The sequence below is a fragment of the Onychomys torridus genome, chromosome 8 (genome assembly GCF_903995425.1).
Source record: "Onychomys torridus chromosome 8, mOncTor1.1, whole genome shotgun sequence".
NCBI classification, from domain to species: Eukaryota; Metazoa; Chordata; class Mammalia; order Rodentia; family Cricetidae; genus Onychomys; species Onychomys torridus.
The window spans coordinates 37095204-37112198 of NC_050450.1; the positions used below are offsets into that span (position 1 = coordinate 37095204).

The 16995-nt window shown below is 49.7% G+C and overlaps 1 protein-coding gene and 1 non-coding gene across 2 annotated transcripts; both read left to right on the plus strand.

Annotated features, from left to right (window-relative positions):
- Nucleotides 1-539: 539 nt before the first annotated feature.
- Trim7 (tripartite motif containing 7) lies at nucleotides 540-12753 on the plus strand. Its single transcript, XM_036198040.1, has 7 exons — nucleotides 540-1292; nucleotides 2130-2225; nucleotides 5086-5316; nucleotides 8216-8238; nucleotides 8931-9046; nucleotides 9511-9546; nucleotides 11191-12753. The coding sequence occupies exons 1-7, from the start codon at nucleotides 774-776 to the stop codon at nucleotides 11700-11702; spliced, it is 1533 nt and encodes a 510-aa protein (XP_036053933.1). The 5' UTR covers nucleotides 540-773; the 3' UTR covers nucleotides 11703-12753.
- Nucleotides 12754-15702: 2949 nt separating this feature from the next.
- Trnat-ugu lies at nucleotides 15703-15775 on the plus strand. The gene has a single exon. It is a non-coding gene; the product is annotated as a tRNA-Thr (tRNA).
- The last annotated feature ends 1220 nt before the right edge of the window (nucleotides 15776-16995 follow it).

A 16995-nucleotide genomic window follows, 5' to 3' on the forward strand; every position in this document is an offset into this window, starting at 1 on the left:
GGTGAGGTCTGCCCTTTGGGTTAGAACTGAGTGAGTGGATGGTGACATTGACAAGAAAGGTCTTGAGAGGGTAGAGGAGGAAGCTTGGCCCTAGTGGCCTTCAGAGCGAAACAAGAACACCAGCTGGAGAGACAGAGAAGGGTTGTTGTTGTTGTTGTTGTTTCTTTTGGGGGGGGGGGCGATGCCGAAATAACACTGAATGAAACGAGAAAAAAGTGGTTGTATTACTTGTTCAAAATTAAAGAGGAGGGGGAAGAATTGTAAGAAATACAGTTACAGAAGTGGACAAAAGGCCACGCTTGGGGGTGAGGAGGTACAGCCACATTCCAGACCCTAAGTTTAGCTCAGTGCAGTGCCAGGGTGAATGGTTACGCGGGGAACCAGACACCTGGCCCCGGGAGGCAGGCCTTTGGCCCTGCAGTGCAAGGTCAGCCTAGGTCAGCAACTGGGAGTGGAGCCCAGCTAGGCTGGTGCGCTCACCTGTCCCGGACAGTTTCCTACTGCTGACTGGGTCGCCTAGAGAGGCTGGGGAAGGGAGGGGGTCGATAGAAGGGAGGTCCCCGGCTGGGGTGGTGGCTATAGGAGCTCAGAGAAAGGGCACCGCCCGCCTCCACGCCCAGCTGGTGCACTCTCTGCTCAAGTCTCAGCTTGCCGGGTGGCAGCCCCGCCCTTCCTCATCCAGTAGTACTCGGGAGGCCAGCCCAGCTTGGAGCGTCCTGTAGAGTCCAGGGGCCTCCGCAGCGCCGCAAGACTTGGATGTACCAAGGACACGGATGGCGACAGTGGGGCCGCGGACCGGGCCGAATGCAGGGGCCGAGGCGCTGGCTCTGGCGGCAGAGCTCCAAGGAGAGGCGACGTGCTCTATCTGCCTAGAGTTCTTCCAGGAACCCGTGTCGGTCGAGTGCGGCCACAGCTTCTGCCGCGCCTGCATCACGCGCTGCTGGGAGCGTCCCGCCGCGGGGACCGGCACGGCGACCCGCACGCTGCCCTACCCACTGCCCTGCCCGCAGTGCCGCGAGCCCGCGCGCCCCAGCCAGCTGCGGCCCAACCGACAGCTGGCCGCGGTGGCCTCGCTGCTCCGGCGCTTCAGCCTGCCCCCTACCGTCTCGGGGGAGTGCGGGACCCCGAAGGTGGCGGCCGGGGCGGCGGCCGCACGGTGTTCGCAACACGGAGAGCAGCTTAAGCTCTACTGCCAGGACGACGGCCGTGCCATCTGCGTGGTGTGCGACCGCGCCCGCGAGCATCGTGAGCACGCGGTGCTGCCACTGGAGGAAGCGGTGCAGGAGGCCAAGGTGGGTGCACGGTGTCCTGGACCCCTGGCTCTCTCCTCCAGCCCTCCCCGCTCGCCTGGCAGACTACAGGCCATCCGGATGGCCTGCAGCGGAGCTCGCGTCTCCTTTCTCTCACCCTGAACTGCGGTTTTCCAGGACACATCCCTCATCTCCTCTGGTCTCTCGGGGTCCACTGCCTGGAGATGGCGGCCCCAGGGACTTGAAGATTTTCTTGTTACCAACTGTTGTTGTAACTCTTCCCCGGGAGAAAAAAAAAAAAAAAATCTCTGTTTGCACGCCCACACATCTTTTGCCTTCACTTACTCCTTTCCTAGAGGCGTGGTGGCACTTACTCTCAAAGTACCCGGTTCCTAGAGGACCACAACGGGGCTTCCTGGTTTATGTGGCCTGCCTCAAGAGGCCTGGGCTGTGCGAAGCCTGTGGGTTCTGGGCACCTCCCCTTTGTCTGTCCCTTGCTGGGCAGCCGCACAAGAGGTGTGCGAACCCCCTAGTCTTTGCTGCCCTGTGCGTCTTAAGCCCTCCTACGTTGTGTGCTTTCTGTTGCTTGAGAGGAGAGCAGGAGACAGGGTGCACTGAACCAACAAAGTGGGAGTCTCGAGTTTCAGTGCAGACCATGTGGCTCGCTTCACTTGGGCCTCTGGAGTGCCCTTGTATTTGCTCTGCACGGATAGGCTTAGTCTGCACAGGCCATGTTCACCCCACAGCCAGGGATGATATCTATCCGCGATCCTGCTCCAAGAACAGATCCTTGGCTTTCTCCCAGCTGTCTCTAGGATGGCACATGAGAGGGTTTCCAGAATTAATTCTCTTCCCATAGTGTCTCCTTTCATATCACAGGAGCTGCTGGATTCCAGGCTGAAGGCCTTGAAGAAAGAACTCGAAGAGTGTGAAGTGTTCCGGTCTACGGAGGAGACAGAGAGCAAGGAGCTACTGGTGAGTCCGAGTGTGGGAGGCATGAGGTTGTGAATACTCAGGGCAGGGAGGAGGGGAAGCGGGGAGAGAGATGGTGGGTAGGAGTTCAAACAGTAGGGTGGATTTCAGAAAGATAATATGGTCTACATCGTGAAGGTTGTAACCAACCAATTAGGTCCTGGAGCAACAACATCTTGTAACTGAATGCATTAATATTTCTTCACAGAAACATGTAATATTAGATAAAAACATGAATACAATAAAGAGCCACATATCAGCCTGAGACATATTCTGCCATGGAAAGAACTGTGGGCAAATGTTCATTTTCAAAGCTTTGACTTAAGAATTAGGAGCGGTGGTGGCACCTGCCTTTATTCCCAGCACTCGGGAGGCAGAGCCAGGTGTATCTTTGTGAGTTCGAGGCCAGCCTGGGCTACCAAGTGAGTTCCAAGAAAGGTGCAAAACTACACAGAGAAACCCTGTCTCGAAAAACCAAAAATAAACACAAACAAACAAAGAATTAGCGGTTCAGGGAGAAGATGGTGAAAGGGGGATCAGAACTGCTCCTGGCTGTGGCAGAAGGCAAGAGGCCTGGGGATTCTGGTTCTACATAGCCTCTAGTGTCCAGCACCTCCAATTTGAAAGGAAAGTAGTCTGGAAAAGCCAAAAAAAAAAAAAAGAAAGAAAGAAAGAAAGAAAGAAAGAAAGAAAGAAAGAAAAAGAAAGGAAAGAAAAGTAAAATGGGACTCATCTTGGTTACTATGAATAAACATGAATCTGTCATTTCCTACCTCAGAAATTTAGTCCCTAGCTCAATAAATAGTGCTGAAGGAATGAAAGGAACCAATAGGGCCTTTTAGGACGAAGTCATTTGTTCATAAAGCTAGGAATAGAGGGAGAGGCAGGCATGGAGGACCCTCTTATTCTCTAAAAAACTATAGATTTGTTTATATTTATATTGTGGGGTGCATGTGCCATTGTCTGCATGTGGAGGTCAGAGGGCAACTTTGTGTCAGTCCTTGCCCTCCGCCTTGAGGTAAATTCTCGGGATTGAACAGGTTTATGAGCCAGCCAAGTGTCTTTTACCTGCTGAGATATCTCACTAGCCCAAACTCTCTAATCTCTACATCAGGTAGGGAAAAACTATGGAGTTCAGATGCTCAGGCTCCTCTCTGAGCTCTTTGTTGTTGTTATTGTTGTTTTGTTTGAGACTGGGTCTCTCTCTATAGCCCTGGCTGTCCTGGAACTTGCTATGTAGACCAAAGACCAGGCTAGCCTCAAACCTCCAGAGACCCACCAGCTCCTCTCCCTCCCCAGTGCTAGGACTGAAGCTGTATGCCGCTATACCCCGCCTCTCCTTACTCTGAACTGTTTTTAAACCTTCATCCACCGGACCTCCCAGACTTGCACATTTAATCATTCACTTCCCTCCCCGAAGCAAAGTTCACCCATCCAGACCTTTATTCCACCTCTGCTGGAGAAAAGCAGCAAGAGCATACAAACCTTTTCACCCTTTGCTTTACATCTGTGACTGAGAGGACATTCTCTATGGCCTGGGCAACTTCCCAGTCTCTAACCTACTTCCCCAGGATATTGTTTAGCATCTCCCATCTCTGCCCTTTCTCAAATCCTCCCCCTAAAATAAACCAGGGCCTTTCACAGCCAAGCAAGTGCTCTACTACAGAGCCACACATCCTTATTCTTCTCACCATACATAGAGCAGCAGGTGAGCCTGCCTCTGTTCCACTAACCAGGGGGTTTATAATTGTACATATCATGTGGGCTGGAAGTCAGCGGTAGGAAGAGGAGATTGCTTTCATCTGAAAAGTGCCCTTACCTCAGGGGACACCCAGTAATGTCTGGAGGTATTTTGGGTTGTCAGCACTGGGAGTGTCATTGGCATTTACTGGCCACTTACAGGGAAGCCCCCACAGCCAGGAGTTATCTGGCTCCAAAGGTCGACAGCAGCAAGATTAGGACATCTCTGTTTACAGTTTTCTTAGTCTGTGGGTCTGCTTTCTGCTGCTGCCACACACTATCCCTGACTGTGGGCTTTTTAAAGAATGGAATGTAACAGGTAAAGCCACGGAACACGTGGCAACACGTAGACTAACAGAAATGGGCTGAATTTAAGTGCAAGAGCTAGTCAGTGGTAGGCCTGAGCTAATGGCCAAGCAGTTTTAATTTAAAAAAAAGAAAAAAAAAAAAAAAAAAAGAATGGCGTGTAACAGGGTGTGATGGCTCACACCTTTAATTCCAGCAGTTGGGGGTCAGAAACAGAAGGTTATCTGTGAGTTTGAGGCCAGTCTGGTCTTCATAATGAATTCCAGGACAGCCGGAGCTACATAACAACAATAACAACAACGATGATGATGAAGAGTTTAGTTCACAGTTCTGGAGGCTGGGAAGTCTAAGGATGGTGTCAGTAGCTGCCCTGTACTTCATGAGAGCTTTCTTACTGAACCATAACAAGAAAGCTCCAGGCCAGCCAGAGACCTTGTCTCTAAAATACAGGGGGAGAGAAAATGAAATAAAAACATAAGAAGCAAAAGCAACCTTTGATTTAATCCTCATGATGGAAGCTGCAGCTTGAGGTAGCTGTGGAGAGTTTGCAGATGCCCTAAGGTAGGTGTAAAGCCCATATCCTAAGAGACACCAGAGGACATATGTGGCAGGGGAGAGAGGAGCATGTGTTGAGGCTGTAGCTTGTACACTCTGGCTATTTTAATTAGGGGTATGCACAGTATGCATGTGTGGGTGTGCCTCTTTCTCCAGTGAGGGGAAGCAACCCTGCCCTGGAGGATGCCTCCTCAAAGCTGTCTTAATGTTCTGCCCAAGTCCCTTCTCCTCTAACTTGTGTGCCGACTTTTTCCCGAGACAGAAGCAGATGCTAGCAGAGAAGGAGAAGGTGGGGGCAGAGTTCCAGGCACTTCGGGCCTTTCTGGTGGAGCAGGAGGGTCGGCTTTTAGGCCGACTGGAGATGCTGTCCCGGGAAGTGACCCAGAAGCAGAATGAGAACATGGCGCAACTCGAGATTGAGATCACTCAGCTGTCCAAGCTCAACAGCCAGATCCAGGAGACAGCTCAGAAGCCGGACCTAGACTTCCTCCAGGTGAGGCTGACTCAGTCACAGCCTTGAGGCATTTGTCCCTAGGCATTAGGAAAGGCTGCTGGAGGACAATCAGACCCCTGGGGAAGGGGATGGGGTAAAAGGGCACTGGGTTTGGAAGGCGAGGGGGACGTGATAAAACTTCCATGGTTATCAGCCATTATTTCTAATTTATTTTACATTTAGTCTTGTATACACATACTCGAGACCAGTCTCAGAAAACAATCCTTATCTTTGCCGTAATAATCCACTCTAATGTGCTCTATGTTATTCTGTTTCATGTTTAAAAAACGTTGGGACTGGAGAGATGGCTCAGCAGTTAACAGTACTGTCTGTTGGCTCCCCAGTACCCAAGTGGTGGCTCATCACCTCTAGTTTTTGGAGATCTGGTGCCCTCCCTCTTCTGGCCTCCAGACACAGATGGTGCACAGACATGCAGGCAGGCAAAACACCCATACACATAAACACTTATTAAAAATAAATAAACAAGCCAGGCCGTGTTTTGTATAATATTTAAGGGTCCAGCATTAAGTTTATACAATTCCAGGGACCCAGGAGAGACACTACCATTGCTGCGGGAATGAATCCAGTTGCTCGGAGCTCTTTCGTTCAATTCATTTATTCGTCAGTCACCATCATTCAATCTCCAGTTCAACTCTCTCAGATCTGTTCATTTCTTAATTCCCTCAATTCCTGATCTCTCTCTCTCTCTCTCTCTCTCTCTCTCTCTCTCTCTCTCTGTCTGGTTTGTCCAGACAGGGTTTCTCTGTGTAGCTTGGTGCCTTTCCTGGATCTCGCTCTGTAGACCAGGCTGGCCTCAAACTCACAGTGATCCGCCTGCCTCTCTGCCTCCCCGAGTGCTGGGACTAAAGGTATGCGCCACCACTGCCCGGCTCTCTTTTTCTTAATTCCCTTCAATTCTTAGTTCCCTTAATCCTTAGTTCCTTTAATCCTTAGTCCCCTCCATTCCTAGTTCCCTCAAATCTTCAATCCTTCAATTCTTTGTTCCCTTCCCTTCCCTTCCCTTCCCTTCCCTTCCCTTCCCTTCCTGATTTCTTTAAATTCCTTTAGTTCCAATTCTCCTGGTCTCCCCAGTTCCAGTTCTCTTTATTCCCCCAGATCCTAGTTCCCTTCCCCTTGGGCTGGTCTATATCCTCTCCTAAACGGTAGCACCTTATGTTTTGTATGTAGCACGAGATGTAGGGCTAGACTTCGCTGCAATTTTATTTCGCAACCCAAAAGGGAGGAGATAAAGAGTGAGTAAGGCCGGTGGTGGGGCACACGCCTTTAGTCCAGCCACTCGGGAGGCAGAGGCAGAGATCTCTGTGAGTCAAGGCCACGACTGCGTCTACAGAGCAAGATCCAGGAAGCTTAGCAAGCTACAGCAAGAGAACTCCAAAAACAAAAACAAGAGTGGAGTCCGTTAGTAGTTGAAATAAATCAGAAAAGGAATGTGTGCTAGAAATATGTCCTTATTGTGGTTGGATGAAAGCATTATGAGTCTATTATAAAAGTGTTCAACTATAAACTTTACAGGTGATAGATAGGGTAGGGAAAGTCTGTAGGTCACTGAAAGTGAAAACTGTCACTTTTTCCCTCTGCCACCAGTTTCCTGACAGGGCGGAGGAAGAGTACTGGATAGCTAGTCACTCTGCATCAGGGCTTGAAGCGCCTGCTGAGGGGAGAATACTCTGTTTTGATCTTAAAAGTTCTTCTGGGCAGTGAGAGAAAGAGAGGGGAGGCCTTGATTTGCACAAGAAATAAAGCTTGTTCCTCTAGTTGATAGGCATTTGGCCTGCGAGACCAGGCAGCCTCGTCTCAGAAAAGACATTTAAGTTCAGGGGGCAGGGGAGTTCAGGAGTCTAACAGATCATGGCCTGGAGCTCAGATGGCCTGTTCCTTGCTTGTCTTTTAAAGCTTTGTTTGGGGTTAGCTCTGTTTTAGGAAGTAGCTCAAGGGGGTATTTTGCAAAAAGTCAGATACCCAAAACAAATGCTAAATAGAAGGTCCTGGAGCTCAGGCAGAAGGTTTCTGTGTTCTACTTGACTATACAGGTGCTTTGTAAACAGCAGACACACACACACACACACACACACACACACACACACACAACACTTTAGGAGAATTGTGAGCACAAGGAAGTCATAGCAAGCCACAACTGAATATTAAGCCACATACACAATAGACCTTGCTGATTGGCTTCCCACTGATTGACCCTTGGCATTATCAAGGTATAGCTTATAATATACAGCTGGACTTCTATTTCATGTCCCTGTGGCTCACCTCAGTGGTGGTGGTGCAGGCCTTTAATCCCAGCACTCCGGAGGCAGAGGCAGGCGGATCTCTGTGAGTTTGAGGCCAGCCTGGTCTTACAGAGCTACATCAGAGAAACCTTTTGTTCGAAAAGCCAATCAGTCATCAATCAAACACGTCAACAAACAAATTAAAAAATAGACAACCAGCCAGGGCATGAGTAGCAACATCCTTTAACCCCAGCACTCAGGAGGCAGAGGCAGGCAGATCTCTGTGAGTTTCGAGGCCAGCCAGTGAAATTCTGTCAGGGTGGAGGTGGGGAACAGACACAAAAAAGAAACAACCAAGACGCTGTGGCTTGTCGGAGGGGGGGGGTGGTGGGGGTGGTGGTAACCATGCTAGTAATAAACACCAGGTCTCATCAGATAGCCCAGGGAGAATTTCACAATAAAAGCTTTCATGTCTGTGACCAGGGTTGACTGAAGGGCACTAGGAGTTGACAGAACATCCAGTGACCAGCCACAGCTGGAAACCACTGTCACCGTGTTCAGTGGGGCATGGCTTATTTCTGTGAGTTGGGTAAGGAACAAGTCATGGTGAATGGAGGTTGTATAATGATGGTTTGATTTCCTTTCCCCTTTTCTTCCAGGAATTCAAAAGCACACTAAGCAAGTGAGTGAACCTAACCATTCCTCAGTCTTCCCAAGCCCACCCACCAAGCTTTCTCTCTTTATCCCAACACCATCTCTCACCTCCTGACCCCCAACTCCTACTTCCTTACCTGGGTCCCTTTTGAGGCAAAGGCACCCCCCACCCCCCTTTACCTGGCTGTGGGAATTCCTATATAAAGTTGGCTTTCCCTTTTCCTCTTAAGGGAAGTAACTGGGAAAACAAGAGAGAAGGGATGGGGAGAGAGGGAGGGAGGGAGGGAGAAGGAGGGAGGGAGGGAGAGAGAAGGAGGGAGGGAGGGAGAGAGAAGGAGGGAGGGAGGGAGAGAGAAAAAGGGAGGGAGGGATGGAAGAAATGAGAGAATGAGAGAATAAGATAGTTTGCGGGTTGGGGATTTAGCTCAGTGGTAGAGCACTTGCCTAGCAAGCGCAAGGCCCTGGGTTTGATCCTCAGCTTAAAAAAAAAAAAAAAAAAAGATAGTCAGTTTGATGATAGCCTTTTCAAAGGCAATTCTCCAGTCATGCAACTCCTTCCCCCGCAGCCCCACGTCCTGAAGGTTGTGCTATCTTCCAACAGTGCACAAGCTGGTAATCAGGCCTCTAGGACTGCATGTATCCATAGCATCATCCTAACTGTCAGAGGGCACTGGAGTGGGATGGTGCTCTTGGGACTTCCTCAGGGGTCTTGTCCTGCAGGTGCAGCAGTATGCCTGGCTCCAAGCCAACCACGGTCTCATCGGAGATGAAGAACAAAGTGTGGAATGTTTCCCTCAAGAGTTTCATCTTAAAAGGGTTGCTGAAGAAGTTTAAGGGTATGGGGCTTGGGTGTGGGCCATGCAGTGTTGAGGGGCGTGCTCCTGGTAGGTCCATGGGACCTAAAGATGTGTCTTTCCTGAACTGAGAAGAGGGGACAGGAGTTGGGGCATACCAAAGCCAGATTGTTCTGGGAAGGCACTGATGACAATGCCCTCTGGGTTTCCCCCAGGCATCCTGCTTTCCACGGGGACAGACAGATTAGTACTGGGGGCAGGAAGAAGGCTAAGGGGGGAGATATCAGGTCAGACCGGTTCTAGATAATAGAGGGAGAAGGGGAAGTGGTGGAACCAGGACACTTGGGGGTCCCTTCTCCTCCTGTTCCCATCTAGGTCTGTACATGCAAATCTTGGCCTCCAGAGTAGCTGGAGTCAGGTGGGCTCTAAGTGTGTGGGGAGAAGAGGTTTCCTGGCCGGGCAGTCTCCCACACTGTGTACATTTGCTCTGCTTTGTTTCTCTGTAGAGGATCTTCGGGGAGAGCTGGAGAAAGAGGAGAAAGGTATGGCTGACCGATGTGACTGGCCAGGGAGAGAACCTGCTCCCTGCCAGAGGCTGTCTCTCTGGGCTTTACAAATCCCTGTCTGCCCATCCACCTCAGTGACAATCACTCTGGTTAATGTTCTATTGCTGTGAAGAGACACTAGGACCAATGCAACTCTTTAAAGGGGAACATTTCACTGGGGCTTGTTTACTGGGTGAGAGGGTAGTTCACGATCAGCATGGCTGAAAATGGACAGGCTTGGTGCTGTAGCAGTAGCTGAGAGCTCTGCATCTCCATCTGCAGGCAGCAGGCAGAAAGAGAAGAAGAGAAAGACAGAGAGAGAGACAGGTAAACAGACAGACAGACAGACAGACTGACTGACTCTGGGCCTGGTTTGGGCTACACATGTCTTCTTACAAGGCCACACCTCTTAATTCTTCCCAAATAGTTCCACTCCCTGTTGACTAGCATTCAAACATATGAGCCTATGGGGGCCATTCTCATTGAAACCACACCACAGAGGGCATGGAATAAATCCTATAATAGTGTTTACAACTTAGTGCACTTTGTAGCTTTTTATTTTGAACCTTTTCAAATATAACTTAAAAAGAGAGAGAAGAGCATAAGGCATGCCACACATGTTCACATCATATATCTTCAATTGCCAATTGGTAAACATTTTTTTCACAGACATTGTGTTCCATTTTTTGTTTGTTTGTTTGTTTTTCGTTTGTTTATTTTGTTTTTTCTAGACAGGGTTTTTTCTCTGTAGCTTTGGCTGTCCTAGAACTTGCTCTGTCGATCAGGCTGGCCTCAAACTCACAGAGATCTGCTTGCCTCTGCTTCTCCAGTGCTGAGATTAAAGGTGTGCACCACCACTACCACATATAACTGCCTAAATGTGCAGTTTTATAACAAAACAAGATACTGTATTTCCACAAATATCTCAGAATATACTACCTCTAAAGAGACAGACTTTTTCTTTTTTTTTTTCTTTTTTCTTTTTTCTTTTTTTTAAGACAGGGGCTCACTGTATAGCTCTGGCTGGCCTGGAACTGACTGTAGACCAGACTTGCTCCCAGCTCACAGCGCTCTGCCCCACACTCCCTCCCAAATGCTGAGAATATAGGGTGGGCCTTCATATCGGGCAAGAGACAGACTCCTAAAAAACAGAACCATCATACCTAGAGAAAATGATGATTTTTTTTTCTTGTGTCTAATTTTCAAGTTTCCCCAATTGTCTTTGTTTTGCAACAAGGCTCTTGTATCTTCCGCTGGCCTCTGGCTGGTGACATAACCGAAGATGGCCTTGAACTCCTGGTTCTTCTGCCTCCACCTCCCCAGCTCAGGCTTTCTCTACTATCCCCCTTCACAGTTATCTTTGAAATCACATTTATTGGCCTGCTCAAATTGAGATCCAAATCAGGCCCACTGTATTTCTTAGATTTTATGAGTTTATTAAAAATTTTAATATGCGTTTGTTACATTGAAGAGAAAAGAAAGGAAAGAGGAAAGTTAAATCGCTGATGTGGAGGGAGGGTTGACGGGCACTGGCTTTCCCTCAAGGGAAGGAAGACCAGGCGACAAGAAGGGACTGTGCCCTGAGTACAGAGGCTGCGAGAGTAACGCTTTGGAGACATCTTTCTCTTTCTCTATCCTCAGTGGAGCTCACTTTGGACCCGGACACAGCCAACCCCCGCCTCATCTTGTCCCTGGATCTAAAGAGCGTGCGCCTAGGACAGCGTGCCCAGGACTTGCCTAACTACCCCCGCCGCTTTGATACCAACACCCGCGTTCTGGCATCCTGTGGCTTCTCCACCGGGCGACATCACTGGGAGGTGGAAGTGGGCTCCAAGGATGGCTGGGCCTTCGGTGTGGCCCGGGAGAGCGTGCGTCGCAAGGGCCTCACGCCCTTTACCCCTGAGGAGGGCGTCTGGGCAATGCAACTCAACAATGGGCAGTACTGGGCCGTGACCAGCCCTGAGAGGACGCCCCTCAACTGTGGCCAGCTGTTGCGGGTGAGGGTGGCGCTGGACCTGGAGGTGGGGGCGGTGTCCTTCTACGCAGTGGAGGACATGCGCCACCTCTACACCTTCCGCGTCAACTTCCAGGAGCGAGTGTTCCCCCTTTTCTCTGTTTGCTCCACTGGCACCTACTTGCGAATCTGGCCTTGAAGAGCTGTCTGGCTTCCGCGGAGGGCTAAGACAGAGCTACTCCATCTTGGACCTTCCCTCCACACCCCTAACCCGGGTTGCCCCAGCGGGCTATCACAGAGCACACAACCGAGGCGCTGAAAACTGAGGAAAGAGGTGCTGTGGCTAACGAATGCACAGGGAAGAGATGCCTTGGACCCTCAGTGGCTGCTCCCCTTGGTGCCTGCCCCCTTCCTACAATGTTCCCGAAAATTGTATCTGAACTATGGAGAGGTGGTCGCTCGCCCACTAGGACAAAAGCCCAGCTCTTAACAAGGATGCTTCTAACCACACGAGCTTACCATCTTGATTTAAAAGGACCCCTGTGAGCACAGAACAACGTCAAAGACTGGTACCCTTGCAAAGGCTGTGGTTTGGCCCTGGATCCATCAGGTTATTACTTTACATTTGTGGCAGCTGCAGGCTCTGCCTAGAGAGGTCATTAAGTCCTCCGGATCCAGCTGGCCAGGCTAGGTTGTTTATTTAGGGAGGAACATTGTAGCTCCCGGCTCAGAAGCCAGTCTAACCAGATCTGGAAGGAAAACTCTTGACCTACACAAGAGGCCTGGACGATTACATTTCTCCAGCACTCCTTAGCCTGATACCATGATATCCTCGACCACAGTGACTGGCAACATGCCTGGTCACAGGTGCCTTAAGCCTCACTTTTTCCATCAGTATATAGTCTCCTTTGAGTAAGGAGATCAAAGATTCTGGAATTGTGAAACACAATTTGATATTTCGGAGTTTACAGATGCAACCTGCACCAATGTAGAGATGTATACAGCATAAACACAGTCCTGACAAACCCTTTCTGGAACTTACTAACTCTATGCAAACAGCAGAGCATCCTGGTGACAAGGATTGATGCGTGTCTGCCGTGGAGGGGGTTGAACGGGAAAGACCCTCCTTATCCTCTTGGCTGGCTATTGTTCCATAGCTTCCACAAAGCTGGGCTTCTGGAATGTCAGCAGTGGGCTGTTCCTTGCTTAGTGCTCCCCTGGGAAGGGGAAGAAGGGGTGGAAATACAGATTTGAGCACAATTCTCTGGGTGGCTGGACTCATTCTTGACTCCCTCATTTGACTGCAGGAGGAGGATGTGCCTGAGCAATGGTTTCTGCTAGAATGATCCCGAGTGTCATGTAATTGAGATGTGTGAGCTTGTGTGCTTGTATCTCAGATTTGGGATGAAGGGAATGAGGGTTTCAGATGTTATGCCCAGATCTCAGGGACCCCCCAGAAGACCACCACAGAGACTGAATCCCATATGTAAAAGCAAAGAGCCTTTATTTTCAAGTTCCCAGATTGGTCTCTCTATCTGTCCGATGCAGCAGTGAGAACAGAGAGCCCTGAGCCCAGGCAGGGTAGAGTTTTTATCATAGCAGAGGTTGGAGTGAGGGGATTTCCAGCGTTCAGGACCCGGACTGGCTGACATTTGTCTAGGGATATCTGTAAAACAAAAATAGGTGTATGCTAGACTGTAGGGACATCTGGCCACCTTACCTAATGGTTGGAATATTTGGGATGTCAGGTACTTCTCCTTAGTTGTAGGCCCTCCCTGGGTGGGATCGCTTATGTTTTTTCCTGAATCTGGGTCTTGCCTGCCAGTAAGCCTGTCACAGAAGCTGTGCCTGGGCCTCTAAGCCTGTCATGGCAGTTGTGTGGTCAAGCTGTTTTGGGCCTCCACCACTTTGGAGAGGGCATTTATGAGTAGATGTATAGGGGTTAGCTGTTGCAAACAGACTTCCACACAAAAACATAGCTTCCCACTTACTGTGAAATCATGAGGTCCAGAGTTCAGATCCCAGCACCCATGTAATAGGTAGTGTGCTCTGTAAATACCCAGGTCTCCAGCTTCAAGGGATATTATGATGGTCTCTTTTGGTCTCTGTATGCACACCACAGAACCAGTGCACACACATGTGTATATACGTTTACACAGACATATACACATAAACATACACATGATTTCATTTCAAAGGGAATAAGAGAGAGTAAGGATGACAGCCAGCCCTAGCCTGATGGCACTGTGTTAGTGCCTGCTCTATCCTAGTCACTTAGTCACACTTCCCCCAGAGTGCTCAGACCTGTGCAATAATTTCACACATGCCCCTGTGATGGCTAAAGAAACTTAACATGGTACCAGGCACCCCTTAAAGGCCACTGACATTGACCCTGGGATGCCTGTGAGAGCCTATCGGCCTGCAAGTGAGATAAGAACCGGATAATGATGGTCCTGCTTTCTGCTTTTGTAAACGCACTTAGCGCTGTGGGACTGGGATGCAGTGGTCTTTTTATTACTATAGGATGGGAGGGAGAAACAGCAGGGAGGTAAAGCGGTTTCTTGTCCAGCTCTGGATTCCATAGAGATTGGAACACACACCTTTGATATCCCCTTTATAACTCCCTTTAGCTCTCTTCCGCATGGAGTGCCATTTGCCTCTAAGGCTGCTGTCTTTCTGCTATCACTAAGAACAAACGCATTTCATCTAAGTTGAGTCTGAGTCTTGGGTCTTTTCCAGTGGATTCAAACGCCACAACACTGGAGTCAAGTGTGAGTGACTATGTCCTGGGATAGATTTAGATAACTCCAAAGACTGTGGTCCATGCCTTTTTTTTTTTTTTTTTTTTTAAGATGAGGTCTCTTTCTGTTTCCTGGCATGCCTGGAACTCTCTCTCTAGACTAGATTGGCCTTGGACTCACAGAGACACTCCTGTGATACTCTGCAGCTCTGGGATTAAAGGTGTGTGCCAACCATACTCAGCTTGTATGGCTTTTTGATGACCATAATTTCTTTTGCATCCTTCAATAACTGTGTTTAGAATGACACAATATTACATGTCACAGGAACTGGGATGTTGGGTGTAGGTATACATGTGAGGCCAGGACTAGGGATTGTGGGTAGCTGCTGTCTGTTTGTATACATGATTGTGTCTGTCAGAGAATGGTATTTGTAGCATGATTATAGATTTCTGTATAATGGCTGTAATATGACAACAGTTACTACGACAATTATTTGGCTACAGGGCAACTTGATGACTTGGCTGCACAAGCTCATGTGAGTTTTTCCTGTCTTGGGCATCATAAGACCTCCAACCTTATTGGGTCTCTTGAGAATAACTGGCCCTAAGACATCCTTCTTAATCCACCCATTAGTCCCAGACCTCAGAAACCCAGGATTCTACATCTCGTCTTCCGCAGTTAAATGAAGGGCACCCAGGGACTGCCTCTGGCTGGTACAACTGGTGACCCAAGTCATCTCATTTAAGGACCAGGGCAGGCTAGCCACCAGGCCGAGGGTTATGGAATACAGCCACAGCTTTTAATTTCTTTTCAGATTCTAACTCCTGTCTTCCTCTACATGCTCATTCTGTCAGTGGGCTCAGTGGGCTCTTAGGGGCCCGGACAAACTAGTTCATGGCTGGCTTTAAGATGTACCTTAAGGTTAGTTGTCCTTTTCAGATTTGCTTGTAAGTATGGTGGGATCAGGGGACCCTAAGCCTCTCCCGTGATCTCCGCTCAGCACCTCGGAATAGCCAGACCGTGAGATTCCCTCCCAGCTGTCACTGCCTAACCCATTTCAGGTACCTCCTAATGTCACTGACTTTGTAGCCTGCAGGACAGTTTCATCGACCCCCTCCCCACTGCATTACCAGCCCTTTGACCTTTGGCTGCAGTGCTCGGTCACAAGCCCCCTGCCGGCTCCTCTGGCGGTCCAGGGCACTCCTCACAGCTCCTGCAGTTGGAGGGGCTGTCCCCTCCGGCTCGCAGGCACCACACGGACCTGTTCTTCAAGAGGCTATGTCCGAAGACTCCTGATTTATCTGTCCTTGTGGACAGTGCAGTCGGGTCTGCTGCTGCTACTCGATTGAAAGACAAAGGGTTCTATTTTATCTTTCTTTAACCCGGCGTTACATTCTGCGGCTGCGCGATGATGGCGATGGTATTAAATACTCGTGCGCAGAGCCAGGATGCGCGGCTGGCTCCATAGCTCAGGGGTTAGAGCACTGGTCTTGTAAACCAGGGGTCGCGAGTTCAAATCTCGCTGGGGCCTTCGACAGCTTGCGTTTTTATTGCTGCCCAACAGGATCCACATTGAAACCGCGCGTGGGAGGCTAGGTCCTGGCAGTGTTCTTTTTCCTCTCACGTAGCGGCAGCCCAGAGCTGAATTTCTGCGTGTTGTCTGGCAGTCCGATGCACTGCTGACTTCCCCATCAAGCTCCTGCGTCCAGCGCTATTTCTCCGCTGTCGCCCCATCCACAGGCTCTCGGTGAGGTCACCGCCCCCAACCTCCTGTCACCCCACTCTCCTGGGGCTTCACGCGCTTTGACAGCTCGAACCCACTTCGCCTTTCCGGATGGAGAGCGTTGCACCAACAGGTCCCCTCGCCTCTCGGCGCCGGACCCGGAGTCGCCCGCAGCGCCGGGCGTAGGTCTGCCGCTCTGCTTCCCCGCCAGGGCGGGGTGTCTCGGGACGGCAGGACCCCGTCGCCTCCGTGTGGAATTACTGGAAGGAAAATGCAAATAAACGCTCACTTTCCTAACATATGTCATTTCCTATCTTGTGTTATTTTCACCCAGTCTTTTAAGAAAAACAGTACAACCAATTGTGCTCGTTGGCTCGTAAAAGTGTATAGAATGAGTGTAAATCCTCAGTGAATTTAGAGTGCTTGCCAAGCCAGGGCCAGGGCCAAGCTGCTGTAAGAATTTCCCTGGGGAGACATCAACAAACGTGGGTTCACTTTAGAGAGGGCACTAGGAAAGAACAAACAAACAAAAAACAAAAAGGTTCTACTTCTGTCGAGCACGGCGAACACACTGGCTAGTCTTGTGTCAGCTTGACCCGCAAAGTAGCGTTATCTGAAAGGAGGGAACCTTAAATGAGAATATTCCTTCGTAAGCTCTGGCTGTAAGGCATTTTTCTAATTAGTTACTGGTTAGGGAGGGCCCCGCCCCTTGTGGGTGGGGCCATCGGTGGACTGGTGGTCCTGGGTTCTATTTGACTGCAGATCGGCTCCTGCCTCCAGGTTCCTGCCCTTTGTGAGTTCCTTCAATAGTGAACAGAGCTGTGGAAGTGTAAGCCGAACAAACCCTTTCCTCCCCAAGTTACTTTTTGGTTATGGTGTTTTGTCCCAGCGAGAGAAACCCTAAGACAGCGAGCGAACCCACGAGTTTGTGGGGATTACGTCCAGGATTCTGGGTGGAGGATTATTTACGGGGATATTAGGGGATTCAAAAGCAGCGACATCTCTGAAAAGCCCACCCCAGCATGGAC